General features: G+C 42.2%; 1 protein-coding gene across 1 annotated transcript; it reads right to left on the bottom strand.

The window, feature by feature from the left end:
* Positions 1–19,124: 19,124 nt before the first annotated feature.
* On the bottom strand, positions 19,125–23,010 carry Serp1 (stress associated endoplasmic reticulum protein 1). The gene is made up of 3 exons (XM_041659056.1): positions 22,548–23,010; positions 22,228–22,303; positions 19,125–21,013 (listed from the first exon to the last, which is right to left on the bottom strand). Exons 1-3 carry the CDS (start codon positions 22,629–22,631, stop codon positions 20,973–20,975), a joined length of 201 nt encoding a protein of 66 aa, XP_041514990.1. The 5' UTR covers positions 22,632–23,010; the 3' UTR covers positions 19,125–20,972.
* Between the last annotated feature and the right edge of the window lie 46 nt (positions 23,011–23,056).

The raw sequence follows: 23,056 nt of genomic DNA, 5'->3' as shown, positions 1-23,056 counted from the left end.
TCTGTCTCTCTCTCTCTCTCTCTCTCTCTCTGTCTCTCTCTCTCTGTCTTTGTCTCTCTCTCTCTCTCGCACGCGCACGCTCGCGCGTGCATGTGTGCGTGTGAGTGCGTGTGTGTGTGTGTGTCTGTGTGTGTGTGTAATGTCTGGCTGTGAGTCTTTGTTTCTGATCCCGTGCAGCAGGAGAAAACTACTCCGATGATGACTGAATAAGACATTGATCTATGAGTATGATAAAATATAATTAAGAGTAATTTTATTGCAACTTTTTTTTAAAGGTCAGTAATATTTGATGTTACTTTAAGTCTCTGGAATATCTGAAGTCTCTGGACTATCTTAAGTTATCTTAAGTCTCTGGGTCTCTGGACTATCACCTAAGCAATGTGAGGTCGTTTTTCTGTTTTGTTTTGTTCTTGTTTTTTTTTTTTGTTTTTGTTTTTGTTCTGTGTGTGTGTGTGTGTGTGTGTGTGTGTGTGTGTATTTTCTCATGTGAAACTGAGAATTGTCCTTTCAAGATCTGTGAAGAATTGTGCTGGAATTCTGAAGAGGATCACATTGTTTTTAGTAGGATGGACATGTTGTGGAACAATCTTTGTGCACTCTTAAGTATGTATTACTCTCACTGGTAAATAAAGAGCTGATTGACCTAGAGTGGGCAGGAAGAGATTGGGAGAGAGAGCCAGGCTAGGAGGACGCTGGAAAGAAGGGGGGATTCTTGGGGTCACCAGTCAGAAACAGAAGAAGCAGGATGTGCACAAATTGAGGTAACAAGCTCTGAGCCACATGGTAAAATTTAGATAAGAAGTAAGTTGTAAGAGCTCGTTAGTAATAAGTCTGAGCTATCGCCTGAGAATTTGTAATTAATATTAAGCCTACCAGTGGTTATTTTGGAAATGGCTGCTGAGAAACAGAGAAACTCCACCTATATGGCCATTTTTACTATATTAATCCTACTGATCCATGAGCATGGGGTATCTTTTCATGTTCTGATAGCTTCTGTAATTTCTTTCTTCAGGGCTTGAAGTTTTTAATCATACAAGTCTTTCACTTGCTTGGTTAGAGTTACCTCCGAGATATTTTATCCTACTTGATTATATTGTTAAAAGTGTTGTTTCCATGATTTTTTTCTCAGTCTGTCATTTGTATATAAGAGGGCTACTGATTTTTTTAGTTAATTTTGTGTCCAGCTACTTTGCTGAAAGTGCTTATCAGCTATTGGAGTTACCTCATGGAATTTTTAGGGTGATATATATACTATCATATCATCAGCAAATAAAGATGTTTTAACTTCCTACTTTCTAATTTGTATCCCCCTGATCTCCTTCAGTTGTCTTATTGCTTGCTGCGGGAGGTCCTTCCGCTCCTCCAGCGTATAGCCGCTGAGATACCAGCCCATTGGGGCATGGTCTCTCTCCCTTAAAAAAGCGGCTACTTCCCTTCTCGCCCCTTTTCGCTTCCTGCTCCGTTTCCGGCGAATAGGCTCCTTCCTGATTGCGCAGAGGGCTGTTATCTGGAACAGTTATCTGTAAGTTTTTTCCCCTTTAAATAAATATCACCCTATTAATCATAATTCCAAACTGGTGTGGCATTGTTTGCCACTTACGCCTTCAATTGCTCTAGCTAGAACTTTAAGCACTATATTGAAGGTATTGAGTAAAGAATCTTGTCCTGATTTTAGTAGAATTGCTTTGAATTTCTCTTCACATAAGTTGATATTTGCTATGGACTTGCTATAAACTGCCTTTATTATGTTGAGGTATGTCCCTTGTATATCTAATCTCTCCAGAACTTTTTATCATGAATGGGTGTTCCTTTTGTCAAGGGGGCTTTTCTGCATCTAATGACATGGTCATGCCATTTTTGTCTTCAAGTCTGTTTAGATGGTGGGTTTTTACATGTTGTGCCATCTCTGCATCTCTTAGATGACGTCCACTTGATCATGGTGGATGATCATTTTGATGTGTTCTTGGATTTGGTTTGCAGGTATTCTATTGAGTATTTTTGCATCTATGTTAATAAGGGAAACTGGTCTGTAATTATTTTTCTTTGTTAAGTCCTTTGGAACTTTGGGTATCAGGGTAAGTGTAGCCTCACAAAATAAATTGGGCAATGTCCCTCTGTCTCTATTTTGTAGAATAATTTGAAGAGTATTGGCACCAAGTCTTCTTTGAAAGTCTGGTAGAATTCTGTGTTAAAAACTATGGGGCCAAAGGTTTTTTAAAAAATTAATTGTTTATTATTTATTTTCTGTGTATACCTGTTTGTTGCCTGAGGAGGTCTAAAGAACATGTCAGATCCCTTGGAACCGGAGTTACAGACAGCAGACAGTTGTGAGCCACCATGTAGGTGTTAAGATCAAGCCCCCGAACTCTGAAAGAATAGCCAGTGCTTTTATTGCTGAGCCATCTCTCCAGCTCCTGGTCCTGGGCTTTTTTTTTTTTTTGGAAGACTTTTAATGGCTCTTCTGTTTCAGTAGGCATTATGGGTCTTTTTAAAATGTTTATATGATTTGGTAAGTGGTTCCTATCTAGAAACTGATCTATTTCTTTTAGATTTTTCCAGTTTGGTGGAGTACAGATTTTTAAAGTATGTCCTTATGATTCTCTGGATTTCTTCAATGTCCGTTGTTATGTCTTCTTTTCATTTCTAATTTTTAAATTTGTTTACTCTTTCCCTGCCTTTTAGTTAATTTGGATAAGGGTTTGTCAATCCTATTGATTTTTCTCAAAGAATCAACTCTTTATTTTATTCCTTCTTATTTATTTGCTTCTGTTTTATTGATGTCATCCTTGCATTTGATTATTTCTTGTGGTCTACTCCTTTTGGGTCTGTTTTCATCTTTTTGTTCTAGAGTTTTCAGGTGTGTTGTTAAGTTGCTAGGATTACATCTCTCTAGCTTTTTATGCTATCATCTAATGCTATGAACTTGCCTCTTAGGGCTGCTTTCATTGTGTCCTTTAAGTTTTGGTGTGTTGTGCATGTATTTTCATTCAGTTCGACAAAGTCCTTTTTTTTTTTCTTAATTTCTATCTTGGCCCATTTTCATTCGGTAGAGAGTTGTTCAGTTTCCAGGAGTTTGCAAGTTTTCTGTTGCTTCTGTTGTTGACGTAGCCTGTGGTGGCTGACAGGATGTACAGTGGTTATTTCAATTTCCTAAGTGTGTTGAGATTTGCCTTGTGGAGGAGTACGTGGTCAGTTTTAGAAAGGTGTAGAAAAGAAGGTATGTCCTTTTGTGTTTGGAGGAAATGTTCTGTCAATGTCTGCTACGTCTATTTGGTCTACACTCTCTGTTACCACCAGCATCTCTGTTGAGTTTTTGTCTGAATGACCTGTCTATTGACGAGAGTCGGGTACAGAAGTCTCCCACTTTCAGTGTGTGTGCGTCAATCACTCCCCCAGGTGATCTTAATACTGGGAAATGGAAAACTAGAAGTGACAATATTTTGAAGTATTCAAAACAAACAGGAAATGGACTTAGTTTAAGACTTGAGATGACAAGTAAACAACACTCGTTTAATTTTATAACATAATGTGCTGCTCATACAGTTTTCCTCTTGAAGGTCAATACCAAAGATCTGGACAGTCAAAGCCAGCTTGCATCTGTTCCTGGAGATGATTCCAAACCCCAGAACTGACTGAGGAAGTCAACATTGAACTTAATCGTTTTCGTTCTATAACAGAGGATTGTTACACAATTGGGGCATGTCTACATTCCGTGAGAGCAGTACAAAATCATCAGAATGAGTGAAATATGTAAAGAGATTGGGTTAAGACAATTATTTCAAATTATTATGTCTTTTAAAAGTGTTGATGATGAATTATTAAGTCAAATGTTGAGCCAAACTTTGTTCTTTTGTCATCATGGAGTTTACTGGATTAAGTTCACACACACACACACACACACACACACACACCTGATCGTTTTAGAGAAAAAAAGGATATATTGCAACATTCTTGCAGTGATCACTTCATTTCCCGTGAATGAATGTTTTAACTAAATTCCCTGCTTTGTAACTAGAAGTTTGACTTATCTGGACACCGATGACAGCTTTTTCTTTATGCTCCAGCTGCTCCCACACCCCGCTGAGTTATGGTGACATTGAAGGAAGGCAGAAATGCATTTTACACTGCAGTGTGCGGGCCCACTGTCAGCATGCAGCGCTTTGTGGTTATTTTTAAATAATTTTACCATCTCATGCCCTCTATTCTCATACTGTCAATCCAAAAAAAAAAAAAAAAAAAGTCAACACAAAGGCGTTTCTGAGGCAGCATGGAGAGGCAGGAAAAATTAAGCAGGATGTGGAAAACAAAAGACAACCCTCCTGTCATCTGCATTTCCTATTGCTGAGAGACATGAAATAACAAAACTAATTAAAACCAAAACTGCTTAAGAGATAATCTTTGTTTTCCTTCATAAAGCTCAAACAACAAATAAACTCTGCCTTCCTAGGGCCAGAATGCTTGTGATCTTGAGTTGAAGTGTTGGTGCTTCCCCCTCATCCTTAAATGAAAACAGCGCACGTCATAAAATGCACAACTTAAAAGAAAGAGCAGACACAGTAGACTCGTGAAAAAGAACAGACTAGAGATTCCCCTTCAGAAGACGCTTCATTCAGAGAGTCTCCAGACCTCAGATCTTGAAGGGAGAGATAGGTTAGAGAGACAGAAACCGTAGGTCCTTATACTGAAGGCAGCCTGATGGGGTATTCAAAGGACAGAGCCGTCCCTTAAAATCCAGGGGAGGAAGTGCACTTCTGACTTTTCGAAGTCTCCAGAAGGGAGGATCAGCCTGGCCTGGCTGCAAGGCGACTATGCTGCAGGTTTTCTTATCCACGCAGAGGGTAAGGAGGCAGGGAGGAAGGGAACGGGGAGGGGAGGATGAAAGGGAAGAGAGGGAAGAAAAGAAAGAGATGGAGAGAGAGGAGGACAGGGAGAAGGAGAGAGCTGTAGGGGTGCGGCTTGATTTGGGGGGACTGAAAGAAAGGTAGGTAGGGGCCCTGTGATTTAACCAAAACCAAAACCACCTTACAAGTTCATTTACAAAAAGAAGTTCTTGCCGGGCGGTGGTGGCGCACGCCTTTAATCCCAGCACTCAGGAGGCAGAGGCAGGCAGATCTCTGTGAGTTCGAGACCAGCCTGGTCTACAGAGCTAGTTCCAGGACAAGCTCCAAAGCCACAAAGAAACCCTGTCTCGAAAAAACCAAAAAAAAAAAAAAATCTTTAAGATACGAGAAATAACTTAGTGAACTCTTACATTTTTGCTTAATTTCAAATTTTATTTGTACTTTGCTTAATCTTTAAACATTGTTGGGAATTACCTCCTTGGAGGAATGCAGTTTAGAGAATCATAGAAGTGCCACATTGTAATGTAACAACATCTAAGAGGGATTTTTCTGGAGACTTCTGCACCAGCCTTGGGGTGGTTGTCCTTAAGTCAGTCAGTCAGTCAGTCGGCCCCACCATGTGTTTCTGAACTTGAATCCTGAGCACGCACTGTCCCTGATCTTTACTTAATAAACTCCTTGACTTTGCCTCACTCTGGCTGATCTGAAATTGGTTTCTGTGGGTGTCCCTGAGAGCAGATCCAAAGGGTGGGTGCTCTCAGGGTGTTCTCGGCCGAGTCTCCTCTCTGCTGCTGCATCTCCAGTCGCAGTGAACAGGTGGCTCTGTAAGGGTAACAGCTGCAGAAATTGAACCCAGGGTGACATTATAGCATTATGAAAAATATTAATGTAGTTATTCTTTTTTAAAAAACAGCATGAACGGAAGTTTAAGAAAACAAGAGATTATCTTTTTATTTTGTTTGTTTTGTTTGAGACAAAGTCTCTCTGTAGAATCCTGGTGGAACTGGAATTTACTATGTAGACCAGGCTGGTCTAGCATTTGTAATCTAGATTCTGCCTCCTGTGTGCTGGTATTGTAGCTGTGTGCTCCAGGGCCCAGTTAAAATATTGTCTGTTTTTTGTTTGTTTTTGTTTTCGACTTTGATTTTTCAAGACAGGGTTTCTTTCGTGTAGCCTTGGATGTCCTGGAACTTGCTCTGTAGACCAGGCTGGCCTTGAACTCATTGAGATCCACCTGCCTCTGCCTCTCAAATACTGGGATTAAGGCATTTGCTATCACCACCTGGCATGACTATCTTTTTAATCTGGTGATACAAAACTTTTTAAAAACTTTTTATTGGGAAACAGTTTCAAATTTATAAAATGCACAGACACACATTCACACACACATACACACACACATACACACACATACATACACACATACACACACACACACAAACACACACACACACACGAGGAGCAACATGCCTTGATCTGTCCTTCCTCATTTTTCTGTACCGTTTTTCAAATAAAGTCACACATATTCTACTACAAGAGTCTTTTTTGATGGGTGATGATATGATATATATATATATATATACATACATATGTGTATATATATATATATGATTTATTAGAATGACTTACAGTATGTGGTCCAACAAATCCACTAATGGCTGCCTATGAATGGAAGTTGCAAGAATTCAGTTGTTGCTCAGTCCACAAGGCTGGGTGTCTCAGTCGGTCTTCAGTATACACTGGGATCCTGAAGAAGTAGGCTGTAGTACCAGTGAAGGAGAGTGAACATGCTAGCTAGCAAGGCAAGAGCAAGCAGATAAAGAGGAAAAGCTTCCTTCTTCCAATCCTTATATAGATTTCCAGCAGAAGGATTGGCCCAAATCAGAGGTGGGTTTCCTTAGCTCAAAAGATCCGAATTAAAGGTGCATCTTCCTACCTCAAAGATCTGGATTAGAAGGAGATCTTCCCACTTTAAATTAAGCAAATGTCCTTCATAGGTGTGCCCCTCCATTTCTGAGGATTTTAGTTAATTCCAGATGTTGTCGGGTGACAACCAAAAACAGCATCACACTGGAGAAACAGAATTTTCTGTGGAGCTGACAGAAAGATAAACAGGAACTTGGCTACACCCAACAGAAACTGAAAACATTTGAAATTAAAGCAGAAATTTATACAGAAACATGCTTGTGCACACTTTTAATCCCAGCACTCTGGAGGCAGAGACAAGAGGATCTCTGTGAATCAACCTGGGCTACATATCAAGTTCCAGGTCATTCAGGCCTCTATAGTGAGATCCCCCTCTCTATACATATACATACATATATATGTATATATAACTACAATACGCAGATGACTTTTTCATTTTACTAGTAATACATGTGACTCTAAAAACTGCTGAAATACCCATGAACAGATGGCTAGTTGAGTAAACCATGGAACATCCTGATCATATAGCTACAAAACCACCAGAGGATGATCTGTCATCCTCCATTGGTGTGGTCAGCATGGGCTGCTGCCAGGGGACCCATGCTTTGCTTTTGTTTCCTTATCTGGATATACTTTAGGTGGAAAAGCAATGAGAAAAAGTATCTATGTGACGCTACCATTTGTCTTTAAAATGAGTATTCATGTATCCACACCCATAGCTATCTGTCTCCCAATCTATCTCATATCGAGAGAACAGAAGACAAACTCATTTTGAAATTTCTCTAAAACTCATCAGTTCTTCTGAAAGGTGCACACCCAGGAGATGGAAACACAGACACTCAACACACAGACTTGGGCATGAATTCTCTTAGCAACGCGATTCATGACAGCCTGAAGTAGGCAGAATCCAGATGTCCATCAGCGGATGGTAGAAAAATAACAAGAAGCAGAATTGATTCTTACTGTAAAATAAATGAACCTTGAAATAATTCTTCCGAGTAAAATAGTTGGGCACAAAAGGATATACAATGGTATTATAGTGCTTCTATGAGAAGTGCAAAATGGGCAAAAGAAAAAGTAGAACAATGGTTGGTAGGGACTTAGGGGAGGGGTGGTGGACTTAGGGAAGGGATGGTGTGGCTGGAAAAGCAGCTAACAGACCTCTTTACTCTTGTAAAAGACCAGGAACTGGGCACAGATGCCCAGTGCACCGTCTGTGTGGGACAGTGCACAGGGACAGTGCACAGCTCAGTGAGTACCCAGGAAAATGAAATTAAAACTACTCAGAGTAGAAGGGAAAGAAGTCAAGTTATGACTGTTTGTAGATAACATAATCCTATATGTGAAAAAGAATTCATGAAAAGCAACAAATAAATGTAGTGAGGCTGCAGGACACATTCCAGTTAACACACAACACATTGTATTTATCTACACACTAGTACCCAGCAGACCCGTGCAGGACACATTGTATCTATCTGTACCTTAGTACAGAGCAGACAAAAATAAGATCAGGAAAACTACTTATAAAGAAGCTCAAGAAGATAAAGTGCTTAGAAACAAATGTCATCGAAGTGTAAAGCATACTCTCTGAAAACTGCATCGTTGAAAGAAAACCACAATAAGCGAAAAGAAATGCCTTGTTTGGGGATTGGGAAACAATATTGTAAAGATTGCAACACAGCCCAGATTGATGTGCAGAAGTCACAGAGTGTCGGTGCTCGCTGGCTTCCTGCTAGAAGCTGGCAAACTGTTCTGAAAATTCATAGGGAAACTCGAGAGACCCAAAATAGCTATAAACGACCTTGAAAAAAGGAAGAACAAGGTTAGATGATTTACACTTCCTGATTTCAAACCCCACCACAAAACAAAGCAACAGGGACACGGTGGACTAAATAATGAGCCCATACATACAGATCAATGGTTAGAAATGTTAGGTCCAGGAAGGAACCGGTATCTACATGATCAATTGGTTTTCGGCACGATTACCAGACGATTCGGCGTGGAAAAATATCACTAAGCAAATTGCACTGTGTAAATTAGATCCTGACACACAGAAGAATCAAAGTACATTTTTTACCTGGTCCCATACACCAAAGCACTCAAGATATAGCCATATTTAAATATGAGCACCCAAATCATAAAACTTACAGAACGGGTATATCACCATGTTCTAAAAATTTGGCAATGGATTTTCCATATGACTCCAAAAGCGCAGGTAAAGCTGGACTGCTGTGGCACATGCTGCAATCCCAGGATGTATGTCACGCATCAGTACCAAAATGAAACGTTGAATATAAAGGTGCATATAAAATATAAATTTCATAGCAGCTATTTGATCTTTGAAAATGTGCAAGAGTATGTATTATGCTATTCATATTTATTGTTATACAGGGGTGAAAGTACAAAATATGGGAGGATCCCACACTGACTATAGAAGACACAAAAGGGGTGTCTGCATCCTAATTTGTCTATCCTCTATCTGTGTGTCTATCATGTATCTATTTATGTGGCACTCGTATATTTATCCAGCTATTCTGATGATGTTAAAAGCTAAACTCAGAGGCGTGTGAATGCTAAACACAGACAGGAGCTCTGAACTATCACCCTACCCTTATTTTCACCCAGTAAAGGAAACCTTTAAAGCAAACACGGCAACATTTTAACAAATGCGGCTGTGGCATACTGACAGCCCATTGTTTTACACATATTTAAATATTTTAGATGTTTTTATGCATATGAATGTTTTGCTGGTGTATGTATTTGTACCATGCGCAGACCTGGTGACTGCAGAAGTCAGAGGGCATCAGATCCCCTGGAATTGGAACTACACACCACAGTACGGGTGCTGGGAACCAAAGCTGGATCCTCTGCAAGAGCAACAAGCGCTTCTAACTACAGAGGCATCTGTCTCTCTATTTAACCAGCTGTTAGAACAATGTTACAAATAAAATGAAGCAGAAACCAAGGAGTCCACGGAAAGGAGCTGACTGAAGATGCCCAGCTCTGGGGCCCTGATCAGGGTTTGAAGAGGAAAAGCGCCCATACCACAGGCAACATGAGGGGCTTTGAAGAGAGAGCGCCTTCCCTTCAGACCCTGGGGCTCCTCCAAATCCCCGGAGGAGCTGCCATTCAAAGGCATAACTGCCCCATATGGCGTGATAGGAGTCCTAACGGAAAGAGCCTTCAATCCCCAGAACAAAGGGGTTTCAGATTCTTACGGGTTTAAAGGAGGACGGTGGCAGGTTCTGTAACCTAGTCTATGTGGGAGGTGCTAGATTGGACAATAGTTCAAAACTGCCCTGCTTCCTGGCAATGGGATGGGGAGGTAGGCTTGCTTTTCTCATCAAGGTTGGCTTAGCTGGGTTTCTCCCGCTGTGATCAACTCAGGGAGCAAAGGGGTTTATCGCTTCTCACAAACTCTCAGTTCACTCTCTGTCATGGAGGAAGATGACGGGCAGGAAGTCAAGTCAAGGCAGGAACCTGGAGGCTCCTGGAGGTTGATGCAGAAGCCATGGAGAGGCATGCTGCTTACTGGCCTTCACAGCCTGCTTTCTTTCTGCCCCCTCCCTCCCTCCCACCTTCCCTCCTCCCCCTCTCTCTTTCTCTCTCTCTCCCTTCCTTCTTTCCTTTCTTCCTTTCGGTGTTTTGAGATAGGGTTTCTCTGTGTAGCCCTAGCTGTCCTGGAATTCACTCTGTTAAACCAAACTGGCCTCAAACTCAGGGATCTACCTGCCTGCCTACCAGCCTGCCTTCTGAATGCTGGTATTAGAGGCATGTCCCACCACACCGACTAGCCTTCTTTCCTGTCCATCCGGGAACCACCTGCCTAGGGTTAGTATTACCCACAGTGACAGTACCCCAGAGATTTGCCTTACAGGCCAATCTTATGGAGGCAATCTCTCAATTAAGTTTCCTTCTTCTCGATAACTCTAGCTAGTTTCAAGCTAACAAAAACCAACCAGGGCAAGGCCTGAGTCACATTACATGGCATATTTTTCAGTTCCTTATCCTAAGGGACAGACTACGTGAGGCTGTGATCTGACACTCCGGTGGGAGAGAAAAGCAATTTGGTGTCTGTAATTTAACATCCCAGTCTTTTTGTTGTATAGAAGAAACAGAGGATGAATTTTATAGAAGGGGTAGGTAGTAGAGGAGGAGGCTCATGGGGCAACAGACATGGGATTCGAGTTGCTGGCTTTCTGTTTGTTTGTCCTTGTTATCAGGGAAAAGGATTGGGGTGTGGTCTCCTCCTCTTGTTCCTGGTCAGCTGTTGGTCTAGGGTAAGAGACTGGTATCCAGATTTATGTATCAGAAGGACGTGGTCCATAAGAATCTGTGTAGCGTGTTGAGCAGTAGTCTGGATATATTCCGTCACAAGGCAAATTAGAGAGGTATTATAATGCTAGAATCAAAACAGCTATTAAAGGAGTAATCACAGGTATGTTGAGAGGTCTGTGAAGAATTTCAAAGTTTGTTGAGAAGAGGGAGGCCAGGGTAAAGAGAAGAGCTAAGGATAGTGTAGGCACCATCAAGGGGGAGTGCCCATGAGCCACGAGCACTGGCTCTCTTAAGGAATATTGCTAATATTTGAGGGGGTTAGGGGAGACGGGGAAGGCATCAGAGAGCAGTTAGGTTTCAGTAGAGTTGTGATGAGTATTCTTTTTTAAAATAAAAACATTTTTTAAAGATTTATTTATTTATTATGTATACAGCATTCTGTCTGGATGTTCGCTTGCAGCCCAGAAGAGGGCACCAGATCTTATTACAGATGGTTGTGAGCCACCATGTGGTTGCTGGGAATTGAACTTGGGACCTCTGGAAGAACAACCAGTGCTCTTAACCTGTGAGCCATCTCTCCAGCCCAAAATTAAAAACATTTTTAAAGTTTATTATTTTATGTGTATGAATATTTTGCTCGTGTATGTGCATGTTTGTGTGTGTGTGCATGCACACACATGAGCGCACATTGTGTGCCAAAGTAGTCAGGATAGCACACCTTCAGGACAGAAGGGATTGCCAAATGCACTAAGGCAGACATTCTAGTGACATCATAGAAATACTATCTCTCAACTTAAAATAATCAAGCCTGTAGAAGCAGATGGAGGAAGCAGTGCTTTGACTTATGTTGGGAGAGACAGTTTAAAACAGAGTGACTGTAGCATCTCAGGGAGAAATAGTTCCAGAAACCTTTGTTTTGATTCATTTATGTATATGATTTGCTCGCATGTATGTCTACTAAGTTTTTTTTTTATTTATTTAAAAAGCCCTGATAGGACATTATGAGACAGCAAACCTCCAGAGATGCTGTTGAGTTCATTTTCTGTTGACCATCTACTCTGGGCATGTGGTCTACTCTTACGTGTAATTTATTTCCCCAGTGAGACCCCCTTGAGGAAAACTAAATTTTCATTTGCAAAGGGTTATCTATCCCTTGGAGACTGCTTCTGGGTTAGGGATGGGGGTCATGAGCCTACTTCTCCTTTCAGGTCTAGAACCCCATACGATGCAGACTTGTGAAGCTCTCTGCAAGTTCCTATGTGTGTCTGTCTTCTTGACTTATCATTTATTATGAAAACTCAGCCTTAGCGGAGACTTGTCCTACTAGCTCCTATATCTTAAATTAACCTACTTTTTTTTTACACATGGCATTACCTTTCTTCCATTCTGCATGTCTGACTCATTCCACATTTCCACGGCCTCTCTGGCTTTCCTCTTCCCAGAGTTCTCTCTGTGCCTGAAAGTCCCACCTATACTGCCTGCCTATTGGTCATTTAGCTCTTAATTAAGCCAATCAGAAGGTGCCTTGGCAAAGACACACCTTCACAGTGTACAAAAAGATTACTCTGCAACAGTGCTCTTGAGTTATCTTTCCAGCTCTGGGGTCATTTTTAATTAGCAATCATGTGATTGTTGTGTTTCCCAGGAGCCCTTAATTGTAAGTTCCCCATATAAAATCCTGTGTCATCTATGGGTGGTGGTGGAACATGCCTTTAATCCCTTCATTCAGGGAGGCAGAGGCAGGTAGATCTTTGTGAGTTCAAGGCCAGCCTGGTCTACGGTGTGGTTCCAGGACAGCCAGAGATACATATAGAAACCGTGTCTCAAAAAACAAAACAAAACAAAAAAAACCCTGTATCATCTAAAATCATTCTCTCTAACCTATTCTATGAAAAATATGTTTTATATTTATATAACTATACTGCTTTTTAATCCATTTTTTATTTTTAAATTCCTAAAACACCTCATCTTTTGGATAAAATAATTTTATTTTAAATGAAAACTTAAGAAATTGACTTTGAAACACAGAGAATGTAGAGTCATCACTGAAGTAATTAAAATGTATAGTCAAAGAGAAACTGTATTTATGATAACATCTTAAAGAAAAAACCACATGCATATGCAAATTTATACATATCTCTACATCTTTTTTTTTTAAGGGACTGGGGGGAAAGACAGGGTCTCATTATGTAGCTCTTACGTAGATCAGGCTGGCCTCAAACTCACAGATATCTGTCTGCCTCTACCTCCCAAGTAATGGGATTAAAGGCGTGTGCCACATCTACACATGTTAAAATTAGGCATAAACCTTTTATGAGTTTAGAAGTAACCACAAATCTTATTACTTAGATTAGCTTTTTAAAAACAAAACATCAGGCAGAACAACACATAAAACAGGTCCCATAACAAGCTTGCCCCCAGACAAATGACACAATAGTCTTCACAGCAATTTGTTTTATTTATTTATTTTTTTAAAATGAGTGAAGGCTAAATTGCAATTTGGTAACACTGGGTTCTGAAACAAAGAAAGGAGCATCAACATCTGTAAAATCCAAATGGAATTAAAGCATTGTTCCCCAGCTAACTTGCTTTGTTTGGTTTGAGATGGGAGTTTTAACTGTTTGTGCCCAGGCTTCAGACTTGAGCCTCCGGCTTCAGCCTTCCTGGAACAGTGCTGGGATTACAGCCATTTATAGCCATGCCAAACTATCACTAGTTCCTTGATTTGAAAAATGCACCATACTGTTGATAAGATGTCACTCTTAAAGGAAGCTGAATAAAAGATACACAAGACCTTTCTGTCCTATCTGCGCCAAAATTTTCTGTAAACCTAAGGTTATTTTTAGAATCAGTATCAAATCTAGTCCGTCCATTGTTTCTAAATAGTTTTTGCTTTCTTTTCATGAGAATTGAAGCGTTTCCAAGGACAGGTGTTTGCGTCTGTTTGTTTGCATACTATCTTTTTCACACGCAGAGGGAAAGTCTCTTATACAGTGGTAGAGATGTCATAAGGACCTTTGAATGAACAAACTTTGAAGCCAAGATCTCCCTTGCCTTTCTTTCTTTCTTTCTTTCTTTCTTTCTTTCTTTCTTTCCTTTTCTTTTCCAGTGCAGCAGATCTTTGAGAACCAAGTACATACAAAACGCATTTCATGTTGTGGGTTACACAGTCAAATATGAATCACAGTCCTGCAAGTTCTCGGTAGTTTAAAGGCAAAGTAAAATTACGTTGGAAAAATCTATGAAGAGCAAGTGATTGGAGGCTGAGTGAGTTCTTGCCAAGCTGGTGTGAGGGCTGCCGTTTCTTCTGCCTTCAGGGAGGAAAGTCCCGCACCCTATCAGATGTCTCTGTTTTTGAAGTTCTCCTAGTCAGCGGTGTCTTATTTGCACTGAATATTTTTAACTATGCAAAGTGCTTTTATCGTAACAGCTGTTTGAGGCAGACAGATTTCCTTTCCCTCGGTCAGACAAAGAAAGAAGGTTGTGCGATTTTAGGCCATGAGGCCGTTTAGTGCCACGGCTAGAATTAGAAACCTAGCCCTATGGGAGGCTGGAGAGATGGCTCAGCAGCGAAGAGCATGGGCTGCTTGTCCGGAGGATCTGGGTTCAATTCCCAGCAGTCGCATGGCAGCTGGCAGCTCACAACTGTCTGTTAACTCCAGTTTCAGGGAATCTGACACCTTTTTCTCACCTCCATGGGCACTGTACACTTGTGGTGAACATACATAGAAACAAACAAAACAGCCAGACGTTGAAATAATTTTTAAAAGATACTTTAAAAAAAAAAAAGGAAGTCTAGTCTTTTTTCAACATTTCCCAATGTCAGTTTGCAGACAGAACACATGGGAGATCCGGAGAAAACTTAAGCTCTAATTCAGAGAGCCTTGACCAGGGTGGGACGCTATTTTCAACAGACTTCCAAGTTACCCATGGCTGCAGCACCCTGTTCTGAGTGGCAGGCAATTCGACGAGGTGGGGCCTGGCTTTTCCCTGCCAGCACTGGGCAATGAGGGTGGAGTTTCATGTCCTCCTTAACAGAAGAAAGGGTTCTTGCATCAGACGTTTTAATACTGTTCTCAAGCAAGAATGAGTGACTTCAAGCTTTGGAAACGGGTTTCATCCTCCGGGAAGCTTCTGTCTCCACATAATCCTGTAGGGTATCTCAACAATTGTCCTTTTGTGGCTTGGGCTGCAGCTAACATGCTTTGATACTCTGGCTAGCTATTTACCTTTATGATTAACCTTTATCAGAAATTACCAACTCAGTTCCTGATGTACGAGTGCCCTGGAACTTGCAGTTATGTTCTTATTGACAGAAAACCAAACTTGCCTCCCTCGAGTCTCCAGCACTCCAGGGCGCCTGGCGCCATGGGGCCAGGAGCGCTACACACAAGGCATTTTCCGAAAGAACCCAGAGAGTCTTTTGTTCAGCGTATGAGATCTGGTTTGGTAAGCACACCACGTCCTAAATGCTCGGGTCACTGTGCTATGGCTGCTTTGTGAGGAGGGGCTACCTGTTCCCAAGGGCTAGAGTTGGTGTGGGGTCCACCCAGCAGGCTTGCAGGGGTCCTATGTGGAGAAGGTCATATGGGCATTCTTGACCCCCTCTGAACCGAAGATGGAAGTGGAGCTGAGCAATTTGAAGCCCCCAGGCACAGGCTCAAAGTGGCAGGTGTCTCACCCTTATAACCAGACTGACTGGTGTAGTCAGGTATTACCTTTCTTTGATAAAATGCTCTTTGCTTTTCTCAACACTTAATGTGACCTTTACAAATATGACGAAAGGACAAATATCATGCTCTTGGTGTATTTCCAAATGTCAAGCCTATAAGTCTATCCTGGGTGAGTTTGTTCCAAGAAACTACATTTTGGTGCCGAGCACAGTTCTCAACTAGGTCACGAGGGGTTAAGTGGTGCGTGACTGTTACTCTAGTGCTAGAGGATTTCACAGGGGCACACAAGTTTTGTTATGGCGTGTTTTGGATTTTTTTTTTTTTTAATTTGCTTTGATGGCACTCGGGGTTAAGCCCAAGGCTTCATGCATGCAGGACAAGCCATCTAACACCGACGTATGCTTTTTTCTACTTAATTTTTTTTTTAAAGATTATTTCTCGACTGTCCAGACTAGCCTTGAACTCTCATTGTAGCACAGTGGCAGGGATTGTAGTACAACGTGATGTGCATTTGGGGTGGGAGTATAAGGTCCAAATTACAGTCTACGTTGACGTCTAACCTTCTGTTTTCCTGCCTCTGCCCCGTGAGGACGGGGATTACAAGCATGCACCACCATGCCCAGCAGGAAGACAAGATTCTTGCTGATGAGGTGTTATCACCCATAATCAAGCGTTCATTGCTTTTGGACTGTCTGTTAGCTAATACGCTGAGTCCCACTGTGTAGAGGTCTGGGAGTGGTGGAAGCAGGAGAGAAAAAGATAGAGCTCTCGTCCTTAGGGAGGCCAAACTTGATAGAAGAAAGTAAGGCTCGGAAGTAATAATCACCGAAGTATACTAAGTTCTAACAGGTTCAGTATCTAGACCTGCAGTGAAAACTGATCTGAGAAGACAGGCAGTGATGCAGTGTGTGCGTGCTGAAAAGCACAGGAAGTTGGCAAATGAGGACTAGAACAATTCTATGGAGGGAAGCTGTGAAGGCCAAGGCTAAGGCAAATGGAGCTGTGTGATGTGCCCTTGAGAACAAAGGCTAGAGTTCCATCCCAGTGGAAGTGGAAACTCTCAAAACATCAGCGCACCTTCAAATTTTACCTCTGGAAAAATCATGGGGATTCATATCTTTAAAGACAAAAGGAGACCTTCCTTCCTTCCCAGTCTCACTTTGCAGGCCTGGAGCTCTGGGCAGCCTTCCTACATCAGCCTCCCAAGAGCTCCTAATAATTATTTAAAAAATAGTTTTGCTGATAACACAATTTTCCGTTTTTCTACTATAGGAAAAACCAATAGCAAATGCTATTGGTGGTTCTTTCAAAAGAAACTGCGTTTATAAAAGGATGATTTTTTTCCCTTTGAATTAGGACCTGAAAAAAATGAAAGGCTTTTCTCAAAGTACGTGTGAAATGCACATCCATCTTGTGATCGGGTCTGTGGTTTCTGGGGAGCACAGTGAGTCAGAAAACCTCGGCTTTCTGTTCCCCAGCGACAGCCAGCGCTATCACACCGCATTTACATGTTTCCTCTGAGCTACTGAGGCAGCCGCGGCCATGCCTTCCACAGCTCCGTCTGTGTGTTACCGGGTAGATGTGCATTTTCTTTTCCATCTTCCCACAGTTCCAGCTTGTTTCTGGAACACGCAGGGATTTGAATCATGAAGGACCAGTTTTTATGTTCTCTTTAGTTTCTAGTATTTCATTGCTCATTAATACTTTTTTTCTGAACAAGATCACACTATCTCAACCCAATTTGGAGCCTACTTGGTACAATGGAGCTGGGTAGGAAAAGCTCGAAGGGAGTGTGTTTACTGTTAAGCTGACAGAATCTAGACTCATCAGGGAGATGGGCCTCTGCTCATGTCTGCGGGGGCATCTAGACTGAGGTGGGAAGACCAATTCACCATTTCCTAGGCAGGTGAGCCTGGACGTTACAGGAGCGGAGGAAGCAAACTGAGTACCGGCAATATGTGTATTCATGGCTGATCCGTATTACAGATGTGATAAAAACAACTTCCTCAAGTTCCCGCTGCTATGACTTCCCTACTGTGAGGGACTATAACAAGGAACTGTTAGCCAAGGGGAGCCCTAGATCACTGTCTCCCCTATGCTGCTTTGTCAAGAGTGTTTTATCACATCAATCTGAAAGAAACTGGGGTACAGAGGGACGGAATTGCTACTGAAGTCTACGCCTACCTTCTGCCACGGGAGGTGGAAAGCAAATCAAACTTACGTATAAGTTTAAACTGAGAATTTCAAGATGTTGTAAGTTTTATAGATGCCAAGCACCATGGCTTTACTGATAGACCCAGTCAGTACCAAGTCCTAAAACAGTTCTGTATGGTAGTGCTGTGTGCCCCAGATCACAACCCTCTTGGGGAGCGCAAGTTGGTCTTGCATTTGAATATTTAAGTATACACATTACATAAGTCAAAGCCCATGACAGTGCAATCCTGCTACAATGTTATTTTCGAAGCCTACTTATTTCCAGCAATATTGTATACAAGCTAGCACATACAATGAAATGGTAACGCCTTGTTCTGTTAGAGCTAGATCATTATGAGTACACTTATTTTCATGCTGTGCTGAACATTACAAGATAATATAAAATCCGAGTAGAAAAGTGATATCAAAGAAATGTGGTTTTTCCTTGAATCAACCTTGGATAGTAACCACTACATGCTAAGTAGATGAGTGTTGAATTTTCTTGCTTTTTATACATTTTCCTTGCTATTACGTCCAATTAGACTTTTACAATTACGTACTTCTCTTTAATTTAATAATGTGATGCTCAGTCTTATGTCAACTTGACATACAAGGAGAGAAGCTCAGTTGAGAAAATGCCTGCGAGGGCCCAGTCTGGGTGGTGCCATCACTGGCCTGCAGGTCCTGGGATCTCTAAGAAAGCAGACTGAGCCATGAGGTGCAAGCCAGTACTTGCAGCAACCCCATGGCCTCTGCATCAGCTCCTGCCTTTAGGTTCCTGACCTGCTTAAGTTCCTGCCCTGACTTCCTTCAATGAAGAGCAATATGGTAATGCAAGCCAAATAAACCCTTTACTCCCCCAACTTGCTTTCTGGCCATGATATTTCCTAACAGCAACAGTAGTAACCCTAACCCAGTCACTTAATTAGTCTTTAATTAAGTAGGCATGCTCTTTCTTCCTTTCCTTTCTTTCTTAGGAAGTTTTTTGAGACAGGGTTTCTCTGTGTAACCCTGGCTGTTCTAGAACTCATCCTGTAGACCAGGCTGACCTAGAGCTCAGAGAATTGCCTGTCTCTGACTCCTGAGTACTGGGATTAAAGGGATGTGTCACCACCAATCTGGCTAAATACAGGCATTAAAATAATTTTCTATGAACTATGAAAAGTATTCAAATAACAACTCTGCAAAATCATTTTCTTTTACAACAAAAGCATCAAATATCCAGGGAACTTTATTTTAAACCATAAATCCAACAGACATAGCTTTCATTGACCCAGACATGCATAACCCAACCTGAATGTAAAATGTACTCGATAGGTGAATTACATGATACAGAGGGGTGTAATTTTACAAATGTGAAATGATTGCTGTACAATTCAACAAATCAATTAAAACATTGTATGTTTAAAAACAAAAATACCTTAAAGCCAATTATCCATAGTAAACCGAGGGAAATTCTGGTATGGAATGATTTGCTTCAAAGGAAATAAGGCACCTGCTATAAATTTAGAGAATTATCTTTCACTTTTAAAGTTATAATAAAATAGAATTAGTTAACCAAGACTTGCTTCAGAGGGAATCACGTGTAGGGATTCACTTATGGGTGAAGAGGCAGGTAAGCATCAGTGACCCCGCAGCCCCATAGCCAGCTTTCTTTTCTGTCCACAAACACTTCACATCCCTCACCACCCCTTCCTTCCCTCTCCTCTACATCCGAGGGGAAACAAAGCCCCGAGGCTTATACTGCTTACAGAACAGGTAGCAAAGTTCCCTTCTGTTCCTTTGAAAACAGTTTATTTCAAGAAACTGCCTCAGGAACAAGGCAATTGACAAAGCAAACATAAGCAGGCTTCTTCCAATTCATAAACACAGAAATTGCTTGGGTTCTGCACCAAGTTCTGACTAAGTCCATAAATAGTCAGGACTTGCAGTTTTTGACAGCGCCAGGAAACCACAACCCTGCCTCATCACTCTCACCCTATCAGTAAAAAGATTTGATCAATCACAACCTATCAAGTCAGACAAAGGAAGACGAGACTGATCCTTATCAGTAAGTTCATTTCATTTCAAATGCTACTTTAGAGTGACAGACCTCGTACCCTACAGACATGTCAATTATAACTTTTTAGCTGATGTGCCTTTTTGGTATTAAAAGTGCAATCAACATGCTAAGATATCTTATGGCACACTAGACTCAACATGTCCTGAGGAGGCATTCACTTCCTACAGTCTTTCCCCCTGAAGTGTTTTCTAGCACAGAAAACCCCTTGTTAATTCATTCTGGTGAAATCAGTATGACACAGGCAAACCTTCCCTAATTTCATTCCACATGATAGCTTTTAGTGAAACTGCAATCACTGATTACGTTACAAAATGCTCCACCGAGTTCCAAACGCGATCGATCGTAGGTGACTATACTTACTCATGCAAAATTCAAGGCTGTGTAACAGAAACATTGTCGGTAACACAGATGCAGCCGTAAGAACCGGTACTTATAGTATGCCCTTGAAGCTTTTCAAACATTTTAGGTGAGGACGATTGTGTGAAACTAGGCTGTGTAGTTGTCCACGTTTAAGCACCTTATTATAGGATAGTTACATGATGACCCTATAATGGAGTGTGCTTTCCATTCAAGAGAGTAATAAAGTGCCTAGCTATAGAAAACCTTAAGATTCCAAAATTTAAGTTAAGCTAATTGCATTTACACATTAGGGTTAACAAAATCTATACCCTGGCTACAGAGATTTAATCTAATTAGCCGTAAGTTTTAACAACCACATAAAACTCATTCTGTACTGAATAAGTACAGTCTACTATTGGAGCTTAATAATCAAATTTTATTGCTTATTCATGTGGTGCTTTTGCAAGGCACTGTGGTATGGACTGGAAAACCTGGAATGGCTCTTGAAGAAACCTTGGAATGCCACGTGAAGAATGATATGAAAACGTCATTCTGAGGCAGGACGATTTACTCAATTGTTTGTAACCAGGGCAGCGAACATCAGGAATGAGTTCAAGCTAAAATTCACAGGAGAATGGCAACGTCTTAAGGTCAGTCACTTCACATGCCCATCCTGATACTCTGAATAATCTGGAAAATTGCTGGAAAGAGAAAGAGAGAATATTAAAACAAGCCGACGAAAACAGGCTTGTCAACTGAAAATTAACCTACTACAGCAGCTGCAGACTCCAGAAAATCATTACAAATTAACCTAATTTTACTATAATAGAGGCAAAGGCAGGTGTATCACAGTTAAACAATTAATGCCTTTACATTATTACCATCTTGTGCCAGGGATGGTACGCAGGGCCCATGCATGCTAGGTAAGTACTCTGCCACTGAGCTACATCTCCAACTCAAATTATTTCTTCAATCAAAGGTTCCTTGAATTTTACCTGTAAGGTGTCCAAGAGAGCTTCCAGACACGAAATTGTTTTAGAAGTAAATCAAAAGTATCAAAACAAAAATGTTTTTCTAGCACAGACTTATTTCAGTTCTCTCTTAAGCATCCTTGAGGGCCTGGTTCTAACATATGCACACTTCTTATTCTCACAAAGCTGAAGCTCAGTAATCTTTGGGTTATATAAGCCGGTTGGCTCTTGGCCATCTATCAAGAAAGCTTCCAGTTGTTAAGTTTAGGAAAACGGCAAAGTGAAATGGAAACCCCAGTAACTGTAGAATGTGGGAAAACAAAAGCATCTGTCTCAATACTAACAGCTTCCGTATTAAAGCAACGCGGGGCAGAAAGACATTTTGCAGCGCATCTGAAGAGGCAAGGGTCTCCCACCCTAAAAGCAGGCTGCCTTGGTAGCTAAGTTTTCTCAACATACCTTTCATAAACCTCAAAACATTGGTCTTCCACATTAAATTGCCTAAGAGGTATGTTTCCTCCACGGACAATCAATTCTTTGGACTACCTTACTTTATTTAGTTAGTTTTTGACATAGAGACCTCAGAAGCTGGCACAGTTCAATCTAGTATCCAGATGTTAGCGATGTTAAGATTTTTGCAATACCGTTGATAAAGGTGTTACAAATCATTCTTACTCCAAGAATTGTTTGGTCTGTAATTTCTTTCAACGGATCATTAGGAAGATCTCTTCTCTCTGTCTTTTTAAAATTTTTCCTGAGCACAAATCAAGGTGGGAGAAATTTCTAGGGGCACCACCGTTTGTGGTACAAGTAACTTGGTTCACAAGAAACAATTGCGTGAAACTCTCAGCAGGTGGGTAGAGAACAACGCGTGCAGGACTCACCCACTGATCGTTCACCACGTCATTCCAAACCAAGAGAGCCCCCCCCCCCCAAACACTTACCAGAGCCACAAACAACAAAAATGAAGAGGGCCAATAACCAGGGTCCTACCGACGCTTTCTCTTCGGGGGCATTTCTCTGCAAAAAGGAAAATCCAGTTTCAAATGCAGAGAAACCACTGGGATCCCGGGTTCCCGCGGCCTGCACCCCCAGGGCCAGGTGGCCGACCGGCACCTCACAGATCTCTCCTCCCGCCCCAGATTCCACCGCAGCTGGAGTCCAGAGTCAGGCGGGTCTGAAAGAGAACTCGCCGCGGCCCCGGCGCGGGCCTCGGGCCTCGGTCCCGGCGTCGGCATGGCGAGGGGTGCCCGTTCTTCCTTACCGAGGTCTTGGCGACGTTGCCGCGCTGAGTGATATTCTTGCTGTGCTTCTCGTTGGCCATCCGGATCCTCTGCTTGGCGACCATCTTCGCGGCGCCACCTGCCCAGGAATCCCTCGGACTCGCTCGTTCGCCGCTCCCGGGCCGCCGGGAGGCTCGGTTCGCGGCGCTTTACGCCACCTACGGTCACCGGGCCTGGGATGCCCGAGCGTTGGGAGCACCGGAGCGCCGGGCAGCCGCCAACCACAGCGGTCCGAGGAGCCGAGGATGGGTGAGTGTGTGTGTGGGGGGGGCGCGCCGGGGGCGAGCGGGGCGCAGGGACGAGAAGCAAGAGTCCAACAACCGGAGAGCGCAGCCGGCAGCCTCGAACTACTCCGGCCGGGTTCGGCTGCCAACGTCAGCACTGGGCAGACCCCGCCCCGCGGAAGTGCCGACTCCGCCCGCTCCGGAGAGGGAGGGCGAGGGCCGGCCGCGGCGTCAGGCCAGCCCTTCCACGCTCCGGAAAGCGCGCC

This window comes from Microtus oregoni, unplaced genomic scaffold, assembly GCF_018167655.1.
Source record: "Microtus oregoni isolate MIOR12 unplaced genomic scaffold, Mior012 000010F_ref0000083, whole genome shotgun sequence".
Classification (NCBI taxonomy): Eukaryota; Metazoa; Chordata; class Mammalia; order Rodentia; family Cricetidae; genus Microtus; species Microtus oregoni.
The sequence above is the reverse complement of the archived record's forward strand: the minus strand, read 5'-3'. Positions and strand labels throughout refer to the sequence as shown.

Excerpts from the sequence above, each read along its gene's own strand:
- Serp1 (XM_041659056.1), bottom strand. The coding sequence starts at position 22,631 with ATGGTCGCCAAGCAGAGGATCCGGATGGCCAACGAGAAGCACAGCAAG. Across the intron at positions 22,304-22,547 it reads GCAACGTCGCCAAGACCTCG|AGAAATGCCCCCGAAGAGAA; the intron begins GTAAGGAAGAAC and ends TCCTTTTTGCAG. Across the intron at positions 21,014-22,227 it reads TTTTGTTGTTTGTGGCTCTG|CAATTTTCCAGATTATTCAG; the intron begins GTAAGTGTTTGG and ends TTCTCTTTCCAG.